The sequence below is a fragment of the Thermobia domestica genome, chromosome 8 (assembly GCF_964235325.1).
Source record: "Thermobia domestica chromosome 8, izTheDome1.hap1.1, whole genome shotgun sequence".
In the NCBI taxonomy this organism is placed as follows: domain Eukaryota; kingdom Metazoa; phylum Arthropoda; class Insecta; order Zygentoma; family Lepismatidae; genus Thermobia; species Thermobia domestica.
In genome coordinates this window covers 131,550,359-131,570,329 of record NC_137461.1, presented here as the reverse complement: position 1 = coordinate 131,570,329, position 19,971 = coordinate 131,550,359, and the positions used below count along the sequence as shown (strand labels likewise).

Here is a 19,971-nt window from a genome sequence, read left to right as displayed (position 1 = left end):
ATGATAATCTGACGGTGCTCGATCCAGGCTATACGGTGGAAGATCTTGTAACTTCTGACTGGTCGTCAAGGTATATGCGGTCTGATGTCAGCATAGTGTACGACATCCTTTGTGCTGACCAGTTCTAGCCGTTTCTTTTGACTTGGTAGGTGTACTTGTTCTCGACAGAAAAGTACAAGTCTATCATTCTATTCAACTGCAGCAGCTTGTGATGCATTATACTCTTCCAATCCCACCAAACGCAGCATAACCTTCCTGGGCGTCTGTGTGGGCTAAGTTGCACAGACTGTGAAGCTTCTTCTCGCTTGAACCACGATTTTTGTTGCACACGGTTATCATAGATTATCCACTTTCATCACGTGTGATCAGCCACTTCAGAAGTGGCTCAAGTTCATAATTTAAGTAGAGAATCACAGGAAATTCGATCGAGTAAATGTTTTTGAGTCAGATCATGTGGCTCCCAAATATCGAGCTTCTTTTTGCAGTCATCTTTCCGAAATATTTTAACATTATTTGATCATGAGTGTTTAGATCATTGGCGATGTCATGACTGGAATTCCTCGACTTTTATCAGAATATCATTCACTTTTTCTGTGATTGGTCGCTTACTGCGAGGAGCATCTTGGACATCGAAATTTCTCGAACAAAGACAACTGAAACATCTTTTGGCTGTTGCTTCGATAACATATCTTGCTCATAAACACCACATGTATCTTCACGGACCTGCAAAGCATTTGCGCCTTTATAGAAATAAAATTGTAATAAAAAGCGCAGTTTTGCGGAAACTTCACTCGGCTTCACAGTGCAATACCTTACGTGTGATTATAAGAATACCAACTTTTTTTTTTTTTTTTTTTTTTTTTGCACATCTACTAGCTTCAACTGTCAGCTGTCAAATGGCGTTAGCCCTGACCCTCTGCGACTCATATTCCCTGATATTTGAGATAGTAACGTCATCTCGTGCGCAATAGGCTCAATATTTTTAGACTACATGGTAACATCTTCCGTGACCTACTCCGACGTGTCTCTAATTCCAGGGGAATCCTCTTAAATTTTTGTTATGGCAAAAGGAAGAAATAACATTTATAATACAATAGGAGCTACTATTGAGTAGTTAGTGGAAGGATAGGAAGTACTTAAGAAATAGGCATATACCTTACTGCTAGGAATTGCTGTTGGATATTCCGTAAGCGTTTGTTGATGTTGATAGTAGTTGTTTAAAGTTGTTGCAGTGTTTGGTTTATGACAAGTATCATTTTTGATTATAAACGATGTGCGAGCACCGAGCAATGTGTATTCGCTTTATTATTATAGTAAATGTATATGGGTCGTTGGAATCTGTGTAGGTCCAATGTAAAGGATGAGACAGTAGAATAAAGAAAGTGGACAGAATATGTGGAGATTCTGCTTCAGTATAGAAGTACAAATTAATAATAATAATTTAGCAGTTAAAATAATATAGCAAGTAAAATAAAAATATTCATACTCACCACAGTAATCCATAAATTAAATAACGTTTTCGAGGAACGGGGTTCTCCTCAGTGTATTTAAGTTTGAAAAAAGTTTATTAAAAAAAAAAAATAATAACGCTCTTTAAAAAAAAAAATAACGCTCAAAGGTGAAAAGGATAAAAATTGATACAACGTAATACACCACTTCATATCACAAAATACTATATTATTATTTTCTGACTGAAGTGGTGTATGTACTTCGAATCAATTTTTAGCCTTTTTACCTTCCCACATGTTTCTTTTTAAACTGCTTTTAGACTTAATTAAGCTGATAATTAGGACCGCATTTCTTGAAAATGCTACTTAATATTTTGATTATTGTGGTAAGTATGAAGCTTTATATTTTACTTGCTATATAATGTCTTTCAGTATTTTTCGTATAGCGATATATTACATCGATTTAAAGCACCCGAGGAATTATAACTCTCACTCTTGAAGTTAACCTCGCCAGAATAGATTAACAAGAAGTATCAGCTACGAATAATAAATACGAGGGGTGTTGGGAAACTCATATCTATGGCGGGCTAACAAGAAAACCAATGAACTGAGAAAGAAAAACCATTATTATTTTTCAATGTAATCACCTTCCAATTCTACACATCGTCTCCATTTTGTTTCAAGTGACTCAATGCCTTCAACATAAAAAGATTTCTCCTTGGAGTCAAAGAACTGAATCACAGCATCTATTACCTGCTTGTCGCTTGAAAATCGCTGGCCCCTGAGGTATTTTTTTCAAATGACGAAACAGATAATAATCACTTGGGGCTAGGTCAGGATTTTGGGGGGGTGGTAAAGTTAAATTATTTCCTGTTCTGTGATAGCAGCCTGCGCAAGATGGTATGTGTGTCCAGACGCATTGTCATGAAGAAGCAAAATTCGACGATTTGCACCTCTGCGTCGTTTATTCTGAACTGCTCGGCATAAATCTTCGAGATCTTTTGTAGTAATCCCTGTGATGGTAGGCCCCTTTGGTATAGCTTCAAGCAAAATAATTCTTTCCCTGTCCCAGAAAATAGTTACCATAACCTTGCCCGCAGATTTCTTTGCCCTGTTTTTAAGTTGGTGACCCCTGATGTCTCCACTGCATGGACTCTTGTTTAGATTCTGGATCATACCAGTGAGTCCGTTCCATTCCCTGACACATTTGCACCCGAGTTTGCTTCTAAAAACGTTCAAATTGTCCGGAACCCATTTGGAACAGACCTTTGTGGGCCGAAGGTGTTAGTGTATAATATCCCAAACACTATAAATATCAATCTTTACTTCCTCCGCTATTTTTCTAATCTTTTTTCGTCGATCGAACATTACCAATTTTTGTACAATTTCCACGACTTCAGGTGAAGTTGCTGTTTTTGGTCGACCACTCCTAGGCTCATCTTTAACGTTTGTTTTACCACATTTAAATGAACTTATCCATCGTGTTACTTGTCGATGCGGCAGTGCATCATCACCATACACTTCCACCAGGTTTTGATGAATTTCATTAACACTGACGCCCTTACGAAAGAGAAAGCGAATCACATGTCTCTGTCTAAATTAGTGTTTTCTCTGTTCTAAATTAGGATTTTGCTCAACTTGTGCACTTGTGGAGGCTCTGGTGACCCGGTCACTTGACATTTTCCCTTCTTATACACCTTCTTAAATATGCTCTTCCTTTATGATCAGGTTGCTTTCATTCACCTAAAAAGGAAAATAGAGGTAATTAGATATGACTTTTCCCACATCCCTCGCAAATTTGTTAAAAAAATATATATATATATATATATTTCAGTTTAACGTCCCATAATTATGCCCTTTAGGCCAAAGGAGACGGATGATTAAATCAAGTGAATGATGATGGAAGAATTGATGTAGTGAGAATCTGGGTAGAAACGGAAGTACCCCGATAGAATCTCCTGTCCACTAAATCTGTTTAAGATTCTAGTTTCTATATACAGTAGACTTTCAACTATCAGGCCTAACATGACAGAAGGGTAGGTCGACTAACAAAAAAGCGTGAACAGAGTTCTATAATTAGTTACTTCTTGCCCCACTCATAATATTGAAAACAAACTTTATACACCAAATCTGAACTTATTCATGTTTTCTGACCTCTTTGTACAGAACATGTAAATGTTTATTATGTGCTGTAGTGTACTTTTAATTGAAAGTTCATTACAGAAAAAGGAAGTCCAAGAATAAATCAGGGTGTCTATCGGTCACAAATGTCACGAAATCAGAAAACGGTCATGAAAGTCAAGAAAAAGTCACAAAATTTAGCTTTTGGGTCACGATTTTTTAAAATCTGTATAAATGTAAGTAGAGACTGGAAAATTTTGTTCTTTAAATTCTATAAAACGTCAAGATTCACTGCCAAAAATGACTATGGTCGGCTTTAGACGCTACCAAATCGCAAGCAAAGCACGGTTCTATCGCCTACATGAAAGTTCAGCCTAATTCACACCCAAATTCGCTCTTCAGATCGTCCTTTAACTGGCATCATTGAGCAGTGGTGATGCAAATCGCATCGCATCACGGAAACCACCTACGCATCCAACCAATTTATTTAACTGTGAGAAGACATCAAGTTTTTATCGCTCCAGGAAACAGCCTTTGAAAGTAGAGATAAGATAAGTGGTGAAGAATATAGGTACTGTTATTAGTTTTTGAATGTTACGAAATTTTATAGTTTGATAAAGAAAAGTCACGAAATTTCATTTTGGAATTTTAGTAGACACCCTGATGAAAATATTATACACATTTAAGATAAATTGTAATGTCTAATTTAACTCTAGGTAACATAAAATGATATACACTGTACTTACTACAATTTTAAAATGACAAAACATTAACGTAAAACGTAGGTCTGATTCATAAATGATCTAAACTTGTTCTTTTCATCGATAAATGATTACACAAATGTGAAAAGACGCGCCTAAAAGAGTCAAAACTTACAGCTTTTTAGTTTTTGGTAGGTCAATGCTTTTGTCTGGCAAAGTTGCGTTTTTCTCAAGCGTTATACGTCGAAGAAATCGTTAAGAAAATCTCATTTTATTACGGATTTTTTTTCTTTCTTTCTTTTTTGGAAATATGCCGTATGGTACGTAAGCCGGATAATCGAGAGTTTACTTTATATGTAAATATTAATTTAACTACGAATTCCTATTCGTGTGATTTACTATTTTTAAATAAGGTTTTGTATGGTAAGTTTCATATTAATGGTTGATGTTTATGGAATTCCAGCAGGATTCAAATACGATGGAGGGCTCCGTGATTGAAGCTATAAATGCAGTGAGCGAGTTAGTGAAGAAAGAAGTGGAAGAACAGGAGAAGAAAAAAGAAGAGGAAGAAGAGGGAGGAGAAAAAGAAGAAAAGGATAATGAGAAAGATGCAGGAATTATTCAAGAAAATAAAGAAGCACCGGATTCTAGGTAATAAAGCTTACCTACTTGGTAAAAAAAGGTTTGAAAATAGTGATTTTAAGATATTGTATTTTTTAAAAGAAAATTTGACAACAGAAATCCTGTATATTTCAAACAAAGTATTACTGTCGGAATTTGACTTCGATTTGTATAGAATCCAGTGTATCGCAAACTTATTTTGCACGGTTAGGGTTAGGAATGAGATTTTTGGGCTTTTGGCATTGTGGCCATATTAGCCCGTCACGTATGAGGGATGACGTCCCCCAGCAATCACACTGCCCGGGGAATTGTGGAGGAAGTGACCTGGACCATTATGTGAGATACTATCCCAGCATTTGGTTGATGTGAATGAGGAAAACCCAGGAAAAACTTCACTCAGCTATTACACTTTTTCGATCGAATTCGGAACGGTAATTGAACAAATCATGTCCCCTCAACTATTTCAGTATTAACTAACTTTCACTAGATATCCTTAGTTTAAAATCTCTATTACTCTCTTACTTCTTTTTAGTTAACACTTAATTATGCATTTTAATTTGTGCATTTCATTTATTTTTATTATCACCGTCTCCTGTAGCGTACACGGCATACGTAAAACTAAAAGATTTCATTTCATTTATGTTCCTGACAATGAGATTGTTAGGAAAATGCAGTTTTGAACGTTACAAAATAATATGCACTTACGTGTTACTATAACCATACTGTAGTAGTGAACTAATTCAGTTGTTCAAGGAGACATAAGTGTGAGATTCTGAAGTACGGTGAAAGGGTAAGTGTGAATGCGTTATTTGACATCAGTGTTTTTAAGAAATTTTACAGCTTCTGATTTTTGCTTTCAAAGAAACGCATTCACCGGTGATCTTGCAAAAGCTACTTCAAATTTCATTGAATCGCCTTAGAGTAAACTTCACATTTCTCCATATTTTCAAGTCAGATACCAAGACATCGCAAATGACGCTGTAGTAATTGCTATTGGAAGCTGTGCGTTTCTTGGTTTGTATGGATCATTTAAGGCTGAAAGTGAGGTAAAGAACGGAAGAATGGTTGTTCTAAGATTCCGATTACACTTATAAAGGCTTAGAAAATTTTCCTGTGAAGTTTTGTTGTTTTGGGTTGGAAAACAATAATGTTGCTCAGCGAGCCATTCACATTTATCCGTATCTGCTGTTGTATATTCAAGATATTAGGAAGGATAAAATATTTCCCAGTTCTTCAAGCTATCAGATCATGTCAAGCGTGTTTTAAGAAGATAAAATGCTTATTCCTAAACTTACAGTTTTAAAATCTTTGCTTCAGAAAGAGAAGTTTTCTTTATTGAATTTCTGCCTGACACTCCTCTTGGTCCAATTCTTTACAACACGTTATCGGATGTGATGCAAAAGTTTGTAAAACCAGAAACTTTTAGTTCTTCGAGGTCATGCAGAAAATGAAGAAAACCCTGTAAAGAATGTTTACATTGATCAACTTTAAGAAATGTCAGCTAATAACGGATTTGGATATTTTGGATTTTCGCCGAAATTGCAGAAAGTATCTTTAGAAATTTGTACTTAAACGTCTGGAAAAGTCACCTTTTAAATTATAAATTGACAAGAGCTCTTTTGTGTTTGGATCTTAATGTTTCTGTAGGATCTGGTGTTGAAGTGCATCCTCTTTTAGTTGAATTAGTTGAAAATAATTGGTTTAATCGCAATAGAGCAGATCAAATTGTGAGGCAGTTCAAAGAATATTGTTCGTATCCAATAGGAGGGAGGGAGTCTTTACCCCCTATCGCGTGTTGTCCAAATATTCATAGATGGTCACGTTGTATTAATGTGGGATTATGGCAGAGGACAACTTTGAGGTAGTGAGACTATTCTTTACTGTTTATTCCAGAGTGTCTGTGTGTACATCGTCGTTTTCATAGCATAGTGTGATTCTCCTCCATGTACGATGTGAAATTTTTCTCAATATTGGTGGCGTGATGGGAGTAAATGCACGTCGAACAGCATCCTTAAGTTCATCAACTGTCTCGTAACGTGTGGCAGCAACCTTGCCACACCCCTCATAATACAGTGTTGCAAGATGGCAGATCAGAACTTCCGGGTGGATACTCCAAAGGTGCAAGCAAATGAACAGAACCACGTCCGATTCTTTTATCAGGAAATACTTCATTAAGATATTCCATAGCGGCAATAGCCTAATGAGATGGTGCTCCGTCCTGCTGGAACGATACACAGCCGAGCAATTCCCGCTTTTGCAGATATGGAATGAACCAGTCACGCAACATGATGAGATACGCAATGTGATTCACAGCACCGTCAAAGAAATATGGATCTACCAAGTGGGTTGCAGATATTGCAGCCCAGATTATGATATGTGGTGGATTGTGTTCAAGTACTTCATAAAGATGTGTGTTTTTCTTTACTTCAGAAATAAACGTTTGAACTGTGATATATTGCACACTCGTCCGAGAAAAACAATTTCTCTCTTGAAGGAAGAGTTGTAAAGACATCGAGCATTCGCCCACAACCCTTCTGACGTTTCTGCATGTCATTATCCCTCAATTCGTTTAAAACAAAGGTTTAATTGTCTTTAACTGCAAATCCTTCTTCATATATTTCTGTAATGTCGAGTATGGAACATACTATCGCTTACGAATGGGCTTTTTCGGCGAACGTTTGACAGACATTGCAGTCTGCACGTATGTGTAAAGTCGTATTGGTGGTAGTCTTGAGGATGATCTATCTTTTATGCAAGCTGTTGCAAAGAGTTTTTCTCCTACCGTAAAATTGTTGGTTTTGGAGAGTAAGGTTTCTGAAACATTACAGTGAAATCATGTTGAATATCTCTCATTGATTTTCCTGTATGGAGTTGTTCATGAGCCCACGTGCTTATTACGTACGCGTTCCTCCATTTTGTAAATTGACTAATCAGCCATGATTTAGATGTATATCAGGACCTGCAACAATAAGAAACAACAATTCCTTAACATTTATGTAATACATAGAGGGTAACAGGATTTTGTGACGACTGTGTACATACATCTACCCATTTTCGGTGAGTTACTTACTATGGCTTTTCATATGTGACATGACTTTCATCATGTGACTAAAGTTACAGATTAAAGTTTCAGGGAAGATGTTTAATTAGTTGGTTTGTGTGTGGGAATTTCTATTAGCTAAGCGTTCTGTAATTTCATAATAAAATATTTGCTTATGCGTGATCGTTGTCATGTTTTATTGATCTTGTTTTTCCATGAACATAGGAAAGTCTGTGTGGCTAATTACATATCAGGGAAAATATCAAAAAAATGTTCTGGAAAGTAAGGAATTCTCACCCGCAAGTTTTGGTTTCTGGTGGGGATATATGATTCGGATACAATTCAGCAATGGCAGGGTGTCTATCGGCCACGAAAGTCATGAATGTCACGAAAAAGTCACGAAATCAGAAAACGGTCATGAAAGTCACGAAAAAGTCACGAAATTTAGCTTTTGGGTCACGATTTTTTTTAACTGTACAAATGTAAGTACAGATTGAAAAATTCTATAAAATGTCAAATTTCACTTCCAAAAATGTCTATTGTCGGCTTTAGACGCTACCAAATGGCAAGCAAAGTACGTTTCTATCGCATGGAGGAAAATTCGGCCTAATTCGACCCAAATTCGCTCTTGAAAATATTACTAAATTTTATGATTTGGTAAAGAAAAGGTCACGATAAAGTCACGAAATTTTATTTTGGAATTTTAGTAGACACCCTGAATGGTTTCATTCGCACTTGAGTCAACCAACCGGCATTTTCCTTCAGAACCATGCACCTTCCTAGTGATTTTCTGTTATTTTCAAACTTTCTTGAGGTTACATTAGAGTTCCTTGACAACCAACTTTTGTCGTTTTTTCTCTTTTTCTTTCTTTCTTTCTTTCTTTGGTCTTTTCTTATTGATGAGACATAATATGAGTGAAACAAAGTACCAACTTTTTTTTTTTTTTTTTTTAATTAAGTAATAGTGACTAAGTTTCATTTGCTTTATTCTTATATTCTGCTTTACTTTTTGAAGGCCAATGTCAGTGTTGGATGAAAGGCCTGACGAGGAGATGTTGGATAATTTAGATTTCGAAGAAATATCAGAGGATGAATTAGAAGAAAGACCAGGTAGGTATATTTAAATGAATTAAAATATGTAATAGAAAAATATATTTCCAAAGTATACACAAACATAAGTAAAATAAATAATGATAAAGAAAGAAGATACAACGATACATGAGGAAGATCTGTTCGATAAATTGTAAGGAAACCACTAGTACAAACTTTTAAACAAGATTTAAAAAAAGAAAGAAATTCGAGAGTTTCTTTTTTAGAATATATAAACCTGAAGAACTACAGAACAGACTAAATAACTAAGATTTCGTACCTTTAGTGTTCGGTTCAACGAATTATTATTATTATTATTATTATTATTATTATTATTATTATTATTATTATTATTATTATTATGATTATGATTATGATTATTATTTTATTTCAACATACTCTGATGTCTTCTTCAGTAATCCATAAACTATGTACTTAGCCTCATTAATAGGATCTTCTATATGTTGGATTATCATAGAGGAGTTAATAAGACCTAGATCTTCGAAAACAAATGTACAAGGAATTCCGGATAAACTCATGATCAGTTTCTGCACTTAAACAATTTTTTTTTCTTGAGAAGAGCAGTACTAAACAAGGTAAACGTAAACCTCAATTTCAATATACAATATAAAATACAATACAATATAAAATACAATACAATATAAAATAAAGAAGTAACACGTACGATAATGAAAAGCAAAATAGAGGAAAAGTTTTTTTTTTTCGGTGACCTTAGCAGTAGCTATTTATAGCCCATTCTACTGTCTTTACCAGAGTTTTTAAACTCACATAGAGCTACAACTACAACCACTCCATACACATATTAATTTGAACCACGTTGGTAGTAATCAGCCCAGTAATACATCTAAATTAAATTCTCTACAATAATCTTAATAATACCGACATTTCTTATACACCAAACGACTAATAATCATGTGCGTGGTTGAACCATCTCAATTAATGGACTTTATCATGTATTTCAACATCTTGGTCACGCCAAAATTGCAGTACTAATTATATTATTACAGTATTCATATTTAAAAAGTTCTCATTATAATACATTTTATATAAGAGCAATAAACAGTAGAATTTGACCATTTTCTTTTTATGCTTTTGTTTTGTTTTATAATTTTTATTGTTTATTTTTTGCACTTTTTTCAAAATTAAATTTCGTAATCTCATCGCCTAAAGATAATTTTATTCAATTATATTTTTGAAAATGATTTGTAACCTTGTTTTTGAAATTTCTAAGATTCAGATTCACGCAGTTTTAGAGAGCAGTCTTGGAAACTCAGTAGATCGATCTCATTGTAGTTAGAACTTAAATTTCTAAACTTTTGAATTTTAAGTGTACAAGTTTACAGATCTGTTTCTTTTTACTTTATAGGCAGCATCGATGCTCTTGTTGTGGATTGGGCTAGTCTTGTAGCTGAATCTCGTCCACGAACAAAGGCTGAAGTTGGTCGTGGTTCTGCTCGACATCGATGGGAAGGACTACGCGTGTTATCTCGAATTGGAGTGTCGTTGCGTTATGCTGGCCAAGCTGTGATCGACGATTTGATTGCTAAGCAAAAGGCGTTGAAGGAATCCACCAAGACTACGAAAATAAAGGATGAAATACCAAAAGAGGTGAAAAAGGAAGGTATGCGAATATTTTAGACTTCCCTATTACCCTTTTAGTGTGATTAAGAAATGCGGGTCTTGTTAGTATTATTTTTGGTGATAGTACCGTACCTGGTAGAACCGAGCGAATTATATTTTTAAGTTGGAAAGAGAAAATTACCTTTTATAATTGATTAATTTCAGCTTCAGGCAATATGGGAAATTCTTAAGCTTAAAAAAACAATGTTTCTTGCATATTAGAAAATTACAGAGATCACCTTGAAATATTATATGAAAATTCTGATTAATTTCAACCTATGGCACTATTGGGTAGAAAAAAAAAAAAAAAAAAAAAAAAAAAAAAAAAAAAAACTTTTGTCGTGTATCATGAAAATTTGTTAGTTTTTAAGAAATAAAATTAAAAAAGTACTTACCTTGCTTGTGTTGTATTGTGTTACTGATATATGGAACAGGTATGAATCGTCAAATTTTTGCTGCCTTCACTGGCACCTATCAAGATGAGTGACTCATAAATAACTATCTTTGCACAGAGGAAAGGGTTATGGAAAGTATTTCAACACCTTTTCCTTGAGAATTCGCATTTCAATAAAATGATAGAAACTTGTAAGACAATCTGCTTTTGGCATACACTCTCAAACTCCTTATCCGCTTTGGATATGCCCTTTAACCAAAACAATATGATAGAAATCTAGCTTCAGGAAGGTATTAACTATATGCCAAAATTAATTTCAAACAGATCAGCCATTTTTCCGTGATGCTATCATAAACATCAGACAATGTCTCTTTCAGTGTGAAGAAAAAATATATATAAAATGGCCCGTTTCACCCCCTTAAAACGGGAGTTTTCAAAAACACTGAATCACTTGTCCGTTTATTTATAATGAGATGTTTGTTTTTTGTACTGAGTTTCATGTTCCTAACTTGACGGACTCGTGAGGTATTAAATGTTTCTCATAAATTGTTCCACTCTCCCTTAAGATATGCATTTTAATCAAATTGTCGTGGAGAAATCCAGTTCGAAGTAGGATAACTATATTCCAAAACTGACTTCAAACAGTTCAGACTTTTTCTCTTGGTCCCAGCACCGACAAGATCAGTTTAATTTTTATATAGTAAATAAATACTCGCATCTCTAGGTTTCCACTGTGGGTTTTTCTATATTGTAAATATTTTAAGATGGTGAAGGAGTACGTATTTCATTTTTACTACGCTATTCAGTTACCCGGTCGGAGTGTAGTTTTCATGTCCTCGTTCGAACGCTGCATTGCAACATGGCGTCCTCCTGGATATTTCATACTTAGTGTTTTTCTATAATTTGTCTTCTCTTTTCTTTGTATTACGTTTCCTACCCATATAATAAAACCTTTAGCGAAAGTTATATTTTTAATTTCTCGTGTATTTATATTGTATTTCTTTAATGCGTTGATTGTGTTTTCACTGTTTTCTGGTAGTTCATTACGATTATGTATATATGATGTATATATGAATGAAAAGCATGGATTGCGGTATTGCTTGAAATAACGTATTTGTAGGAAATGTGTAAAATGATCGTTACTTTCTTTTACTATTATAAGCGTCAGAAGTTGTATTTGCAACAAATCTCGTAGTTACATAGTTTTAAGCATTGTTCCAAGCTTTATCAATGTTTATTATATCGCCGGTCAAATTACTGTAAACATCATTATGCTATTTTCGTCTGTTGGAAACCATTGGTATCATACTTTTTTTTTCTTCGAAGTGAAGCCTCTGAAAAGAGTTATATTTTCAGTTCCTTGCAGTTTCTTGCTTTTTAATCAAAATATATCATATGATCATAGTAGTTGACACTAAGGTACTTTGAGTCTGGATTGCCCCGACCGTCTCACTTGCATTATTAGTGTTGTAGAGCGTCCAATATTTAAGATATTTGTGATACTGTAATTTCCTTAGTTTGTTAGCACTGAATGATAAAGGAGATATTTTAAGTTTTCTTTTAACATGTAAGTATGTGATAGTATGACGTAGTACAATTTGAAGAAAATATAACTTTATAGTGGGTTTGGAACAGTGTTAATCTGCTGTTATTGTAGAGTGTATCAAACAATGTTTCGATGCTAATAAACAAATTCTTAGCGATTTTTATGTAGTAATTTTAAAAAAAAGTTACAAGGGCGTTTCAAATAATCCGTCCTGTATATACAGTTTGTTGTTGCGATTTTATTGTTACCAAAATAAAGTTATCTATTGTTACTGGTATTATTTAATTTTCTTGCCCAGCAAAATTGTCCTTTACGAAATATCGTTGCATAAGTTTTTGTTATCATAAGCCTCTCGTCTATAGTACATAATTAAAAACCTTTTCTGATTACAGATAAAGAAAATTGGCCTGAAACTTCGAATGCTGAGGGAGATACGAAGAAAACTGAAGAAGAGGAAGCAACAAAAACCGAGGCAGAAGAAGAAAAGAAGGAAGAGGTACAAGAAGATGAGGCTGAAGATAGCTTTAAGTTACTTCATCCAGTAGCCGCTATTCATGTAGCTTTACGTGAGAAGAAAGCGCGTCGGAGGGCTTTATTTTCTACGTGTGGACCATTCAAACGAGCTTTGTCAGCTAGACGAGATCTAGCCATAAGGTGAGCTGGACGTATTTAACAGCAGCAACTGAACAGCTTTATTATAATCTTCACTTCTTAAAAATGTTTTGGATTCATATTATAGAACATAATGTCAAATGACTATCGAATGCTGCCATTAGTAATCATAATTATTCTTGCATATTTAAATAAGGTAATTAAAAGTCCATGTAAAAAAATGTAAAGGTCAAGATACAATGAATATGTCCATTTTACGTCAGCGTTGCGTTAGTAATACTGTAACGTCCAAACCAAGAAAAACTGGTTGGAAGAAGTGAAGTTGAAAATATTACTACAAATCTTAATTATAGGTATTATTACTAACTAAGCAAAGCTGTAAAAGAAGAAATATAAATTTCTAGTACTACAGGTATGTAACGTGGGAAGTCGATCAAAGTAACATTAAATATACATTGAAGAACAATGCCTGGATCATCCATTTATTTTGATTTTTTTAAAACAAATTTCAATATACTGCCTGCCAGGTCAATTTACATTAGAAAGAATTAACAGTGAGCAGCTACAACAGTAAGAAAGGATGTGTATGCCATGTAGTAGGAGGTACTGCAATCCCGGCATTCGCCTAGTGAAAGATGAGATATCGAGAAAAAGGGATTTTAAGTAGTATAATCGGCTCATTAGATTTGCACTCGGAACCATCCGATTATTCACCAAGAAAGTTAATCGCTAGTTTATTCCCGCTCAGTTAACTTGACTTAGGAAATACACACTAAGAAAGTGGTATGAAATGGAATAGTTTGTGTGTGTGTGTGGGGGGGGGGGGGGTACTGTTTCTTGTGGGCATGTTACAACCCTCGTTTGTTGCCTATATTGCACTTGAACTTGCATTAATATGGAGGAGATAACTTCCGTAGTCTCTGTTAGCATTGCGTTGTCAGCCAGAGACTCGTAACAACTGTAGCAGAACGGCAGCATGTAATGTTTCCCTGTGGATAAATCCACTATCGATCTTCGTTTGTTATATGTTCAATAAGGAGTTCAGCAGACTTGCTATATTGTTTTCCCTAATTCGCGCCATTATCTTATTCTGCACCGCAACAAAATTGTGCGCATATCATACGTGAACGCAAAAATCACAGAATTAGTAAAGTGAAACTTAAGACCTTAGGAATTATAACAATACCTAGATATAGAGTTTGAAAATATGCATTATAGTACACGCAACATTGTCCACACAACTACATCATAAAAAGTATTAAAATATTTAACTGTTTCCATTTCAAATCCCACTGAACAAGTTTCTTTTATTTCGGATGGAACGATTATTCTAGATTTTGTTACCTCGCTTATCCAAGAAGGACGTGGTTGCTGGCTTCAAAAAATGCAAGGGAAAATCGAAGAGTCTTCGCATCTCTGGATTTATTGTGAGATTACAAATTATAAACGAAAAACACAATATTCTACGCATCTTTGTCTATTTTTCTACATAATCACCATAGGCACGTGTCCCACCGTTCCACAAGTTCCTCGATGCCCGCTGCATAGAAGGTGGCTAGCTGATCATGGAACTAACGACGAACAATGTGCTACCATTTGGTGTCGTTCGTGAACCTCTGTCCTGCCATGAACTTCTTCAATAGACCAAAAAGATGATAATGGGGGGAACGTCTGAACTGTCAAGAGGATGCTCCGTAATATTCCACCCCCAAGAGTAAAGTTTAACAATTGTTGTGTTCACCCTGTACTTTCTTACGTTGTCATGGAGGAAAACCACATCGTCAACATCCCGAATTTCTGCTCTCAGATGAGAGAGTCTGTGACAGTAGCTTTCTTGTTGATGATTTCATCACTTTTAGGAAATCTAGTAGAAGTGGTCTCCGACAGTTTTCAATATTGTGAGCATCAGTTTACTTGTCGATGGTGCTGTTCGGAATTTTTTTCTTACTGGTGAGCCGGAATGTTTTCTTATCATGTTCTGTTGTTTGACTCGGGAGTGTAATGCAGTAACTCTTCTTCGCCAGTGACAATGATGTCCAGGAAACTGTCGCCCTCTTCGACGTAACGTGCAAATGGTTTAATTATGTGATCAATCACTTGCTCTTAGCATCATTAAGAAGCTTAGGAACCCAGCGACACGACATCTTGTGGTATCCCAACGAATCGTGGACAGTGTTATAAATACTACCATAGAAGGCACCATATATCAAAGTTCTTCAGATGAAAACGTCATTCCGCTTTCACCATTTTGTCAACACGCGTCATATACGGTGTCAGCGAGGATTGATGTCTGTTCGATCGCTCATTATTTTGGACATTTTCTCGTCCATTTTCAAAGTTCTTGCACCACCACTGCATACTTGGCATTGCTAAACACTTGTGCCCATACGCTGGTTCCATTTCCCTGTGGATTCTGTAGCTGTGTCTCTTGCACCATAGAAAACGAATAACACTTCGCTGTTCAAATGGCGTGGACATCCTGAGCATTCCAACCATATTAGAAGTTACATTGGGACCGTTGCAAGAAAAGCCTACCGCATCGATCGTATGTCCCGATTTTGTAGTAAAATTTATTACACGCTTGAAAAACAAACAAACAAACGAAAAAAAAGCACAAAGTCTTTCAGATTTTCCCTCGTATTGAGTAATTATTTCTCTTATTGGTTTCGCTGTCACGATTACTATCACTTAAGTAAATATGGAATTCGATTTTGTACAGTAGTATAGTAACACGAACGGAAACCACTGTTTTACAGTTCAAATAGATTTTTATCCTGATACGTCCTTTTAGAACCAAGCATTAGTCGGACATGTTCACAGTGCATCCGTTGTATCATAGAATAGGTCAAATGTTCTAAAGTAACAACTGAGTATCAGGTTGTTTTTGGTATTTCTTTTCTGTCGGAGTTACACTAAACCGGAACTGGATAAACTGTTTATGTAAGTTGAAGATGAAATAATCCATAATTAATTACTGATTTAGTCGTGGAGTAAAATATGTGATCGATTAAAATATTGTAAAGAGTTGTGCAACCAAATAACGGCTGTATGTCAAACACTTGAGTAACTTCTAAAATAAATTGTTTAAATCTTGAGTCATGAATTACCATGAATTTTCGCGGTAGTGCCATGGTGATAGCTACACTGAAGTTTAACTCGCGTCAGTGTAGTGTTGAAGATCACTTGCATAGCAGTTAGCAATACAAATGATTTAATATTTTGTGAATGAATCTAATATTTCATTGCTCAATCAAACAGTATTGTGTCAATCCTTTATGGAAGAAGTTTAATGTTTGTCAATAGGAAAGCTAAAATTATAGGTTATGAATCAGTTTATTTATATCTTGTAAATCATAATAGTTATATGGGTCCGTTAAATGCAAAACTCGCGTTATCCACATTAAGGAATTTTTCAGAATACAACAGAACTGCAATGTAAAAAACGGATTCATGGATATTAAATCTCATAGCCGTTTTTCAAACTACCTGCAAATAAATGAAGCTTTCATGAACTTGAGCGCACCGGCTAAAAGGGAGCTGAAACACCATATAATTCCATGCATGCTTTCAGTTTTGGATAACGCTAGTTTTGCCTTGATAAGATCAATTTAATAATTGGCAAATCAATCGATTCAGATTAAATTTCTAAAATAAAAACACTCTTGACTAACAAATTAAACACAGTTTCCCGAAAGTGTTTTCGACGTTTCAGTTCACTTCAATTGCCTAACGAACACAGATATTTCAGTAAAGTAAAGTTTTATTTGAGATAATTGCGTGACTGCGCGAAAACGTGGTTGTACGACGGCGTTGAAGAAGTGGAGTGTAAAATTTCTAAAGAAGGAAACGTCACGTATTTACTGCTAAGTGGCCGCTGAGGACAAAGGAGGAGACGGTTGACCGAGTGATGAAGAACATTGCGAGGATCCCGAGGAGGTCGATTCCTCAAAGGTCCTTGGAGATTCATGTGCTGCAGTCTACAATGTTTAGGGTCCTCCGGAGTTGAATTTACGTGGAACCCTACAAGCTGAGAATTGTCTGAATAAGGAGGATCAGGCTGAAATTCTGTGGGCTAATTCTACAGAGTGATGATGCATTGGTTTCCAGGAACATTATGTTTCCAGGTGAGGCAATCTTCTACGTGTCTGGAAAGGTGATCCAACACATTTGCCGACTCTGGGTATCACATGAATTCCAAATCTGTGGTAAAGATATCTAAAGTCAATGTGTGGCGCGTCGTATCCATTTAGCACTTAATCGGGCTTCTCTTGAGAATGATATTGTGATAGGCGCTAGCTCCTGAACATGCTGCAGACATTCCCCTTTCCCTAACTAGTTGCATTGGCTATCATGGATGACGTGCGCTTCCAACAAAATGAGGGTTTCTTTTTATTACTCTTCCAAGTTAGACACTTCTAAATCAATAATTTGAAGGGAAGTAGATTGGCCCTCATTCCCCATAACATTTGGCTGTGGAGCTATGTTAAAACGGAAGTTTTACGCGGAGAAACCGAGAAATCTTGATAACCTTAAAGCAGACATATGTGCCGTCAAAGTGGGCATTTCGGGTGAACAGCACCGGAAAAGCAGTTCTGGGTTCCAGGACTAGATTGCAGGAATCGAGAAACATTTAAAATTTTCTTTCGACATACACGAAACTTGTGTGTAAGTTATTCTTATTTTACGGAAGCACATTTGGTAAAATGACTGAAACATCTATTTTGTAAATTGCTCTTCTAAGGATTCGAACTGCCACTTTAAATTTCAAATTTTAAGTATTTAACATCAATGTCTTATGGTGCCTAACTTTACTTGATTTTTTAAAAATATCAGTTGATATAATAAACGTTCTATCTTGTGTCTTCTAGTTTTGTTTTAGTATGTTTATATGTGCGAGTAATTTTGTTTAAATGACTGCACTATCTTTGCATTTGAGATATACAATGTGATTCTGCACGATATTGATGCCTTGTAGATATTATTTGTGCACATATTTTGTGTTGAAAAAATATTACTGCATACATATTACTGTTATACTTATTTATTTACTGTCCATTAATATCGACTTGTATTTTGAAACAAATGCGTTTTTCATCTGTATTAGATTTTAAGTTATGTAAAAATGATGTAATGTGATTTGTTGTTTTATTTCCAGGCGTCAGCTCTGCAATTTACCTGTGCGAGAAATAACGTGCGAGGGTCAGCCTCCATCTCAAGACAATGAACTATTTCGATTAAGTGTACAGTTGTTTGAGAGAAATACAGCGTAAATAAAATGGCACTGTATGAGTGCATTGTTTGTTTATGAATGTGTGCCAATTTGACATAAGACACTTTTCATTTAAAGTGTACAAATTGAAATTGCGTATGTTGTGAAGGTGACGTTATTATTATGTAGTGTTTGTTGATGTTGACAGTTGAAACATGAATATACGAGTACACATTTCATGTGTATATTACTTAGTTTTTGATGCAGTACATAATAGACTGGAAAATATGAGTAGTTTTATGAAATACATATTTATAATATCAGTCTTTGTTTTTATTCACCCTTGTTTTAAAAAATGATCTTAAAGTAACTAAGAAGAACATATCCCCAAAGGCTGTTTCAATCTATTGTGGCGATTTCAAGATGTACAGTACCTACCTTAGGAAGTTCCGTAATTGCACCATCGATGATCCTGTATGTTGAACCTTCTTTCTTTCTATGGTTCAGCATCTAGGTCTTCGTTCGAGGAGGCTGGCGTCAATGATGTAATATTAAAATTTGTGGTAGGTATACGCTCGGTCCTTTTCAAACATATAGCATACATCCACCCCCACATACGCTTGTTCTTTCGTAAATTTAAGGTGAGCATCCGCTGGATTCAAAAAAATATTATGAGAGTATACGCCGTATACTCTCATAAATACCCAACTGGCATGCGTTGTAGATATGTCCAATCACAACCACTTCTCGTCACAAACTTTCCACAGGCTATCAATGGTGCAGGGTAAGCACTGGACCAAGACCTGTTTGAGGAGACCGAAGTGCGAAATGCAATAAATCTTGTTAATCTTGTGCGAGGCGTCCGGAGATTTTACGGAGATATATATAACGATTCGTTGAAGGAAAATAAGTAAGAGGTGTTACTTGATGCAGGCATATCTGATTTGTCTCGCTTCCTTACAAGCGAGGAATGTCATGGCGATAAATTAGTGTCAGGACGCTAGTCTGATTGGAATTCACCTTGGCATTTTTGGTAACATGATGCATGTTTAACTTTCCATTGTAACAGAAACTATTTATGCGTCGTCGAATGTAAAAACTTATTTTCACCTGTCGCCCGCTATATGATGCTTGTAGAGTCGTCAATAATTGGTGCGACGTTCTGCAATATGTTTTAGTAAGAGTTTATGTACTTAACCCTTATGACGCTTCTCCAAGTACAGATCTCGTTTAGTTATGGTTTAAATTGTGTTTGATGTTCCAAAAACGGTTTGTAATATATATCTGTGTACCTGGGTTCTTTCGTGCAGTTTTTAGATAGTAGGTGATGCGGGGCTAGCAGGATAGGGCTTGGTTTATTTTTGCGTATGGGAAACGCCTTTGCTTTCATTGTTCCCTTTAACGCACGTACTTTGCTGTTCTTCGACACGATGAATCTACATTTCCTGCTTATCTTGATTGTCACATTGGAAAGTGCCATTATGTTATCTCCCAATGGGAATCGATCATCGGTGGTATTCTTCGACACGAGCATTCACCACACCTTTTA

General features: G+C 35.5%; 1 protein-coding gene across 5 annotated transcripts in view; it reads left to right on the top strand.

Annotated features, from left to right (window-relative positions):
• The window catches only part of LOC145693208 (uncharacterized), a 174,564-nt gene extending 155,819 nt beyond the window's left edge, over positions 1 to 18,745 (top strand). For 4 of the 5 annotated variants that reach the window (XM_081768996.1, XM_081768995.1, XM_081768992.1 and 1 more), the window contains 5 exons: positions 4,734 to 4,921; positions 8,947 to 9,041; positions 10,408 to 10,662; positions 12,994 to 13,255; positions 18,369 to 18,745. In XM_081768996.1, coding sequence (XP_081625122.1) covers positions 4,734 to 4,921; positions 8,947 to 9,041; positions 10,408 to 10,662; positions 12,994 to 13,255; positions 18,369 to 18,483 — 915 coding nt within the window. In that variant the 3' untranslated portion in view covers positions 18,484 to 18,745. The remainder of the gene's footprint in view (positions 1 to 4,733; positions 4,922 to 8,946; positions 9,042 to 10,407; positions 10,663 to 12,993; positions 13,256 to 18,368) is intronic. The other variant, XM_081768994.1, reaches the window with a different exon arrangement.
• Positions 18,746 to 19,971: the final 1,226 nt, after the last annotated feature.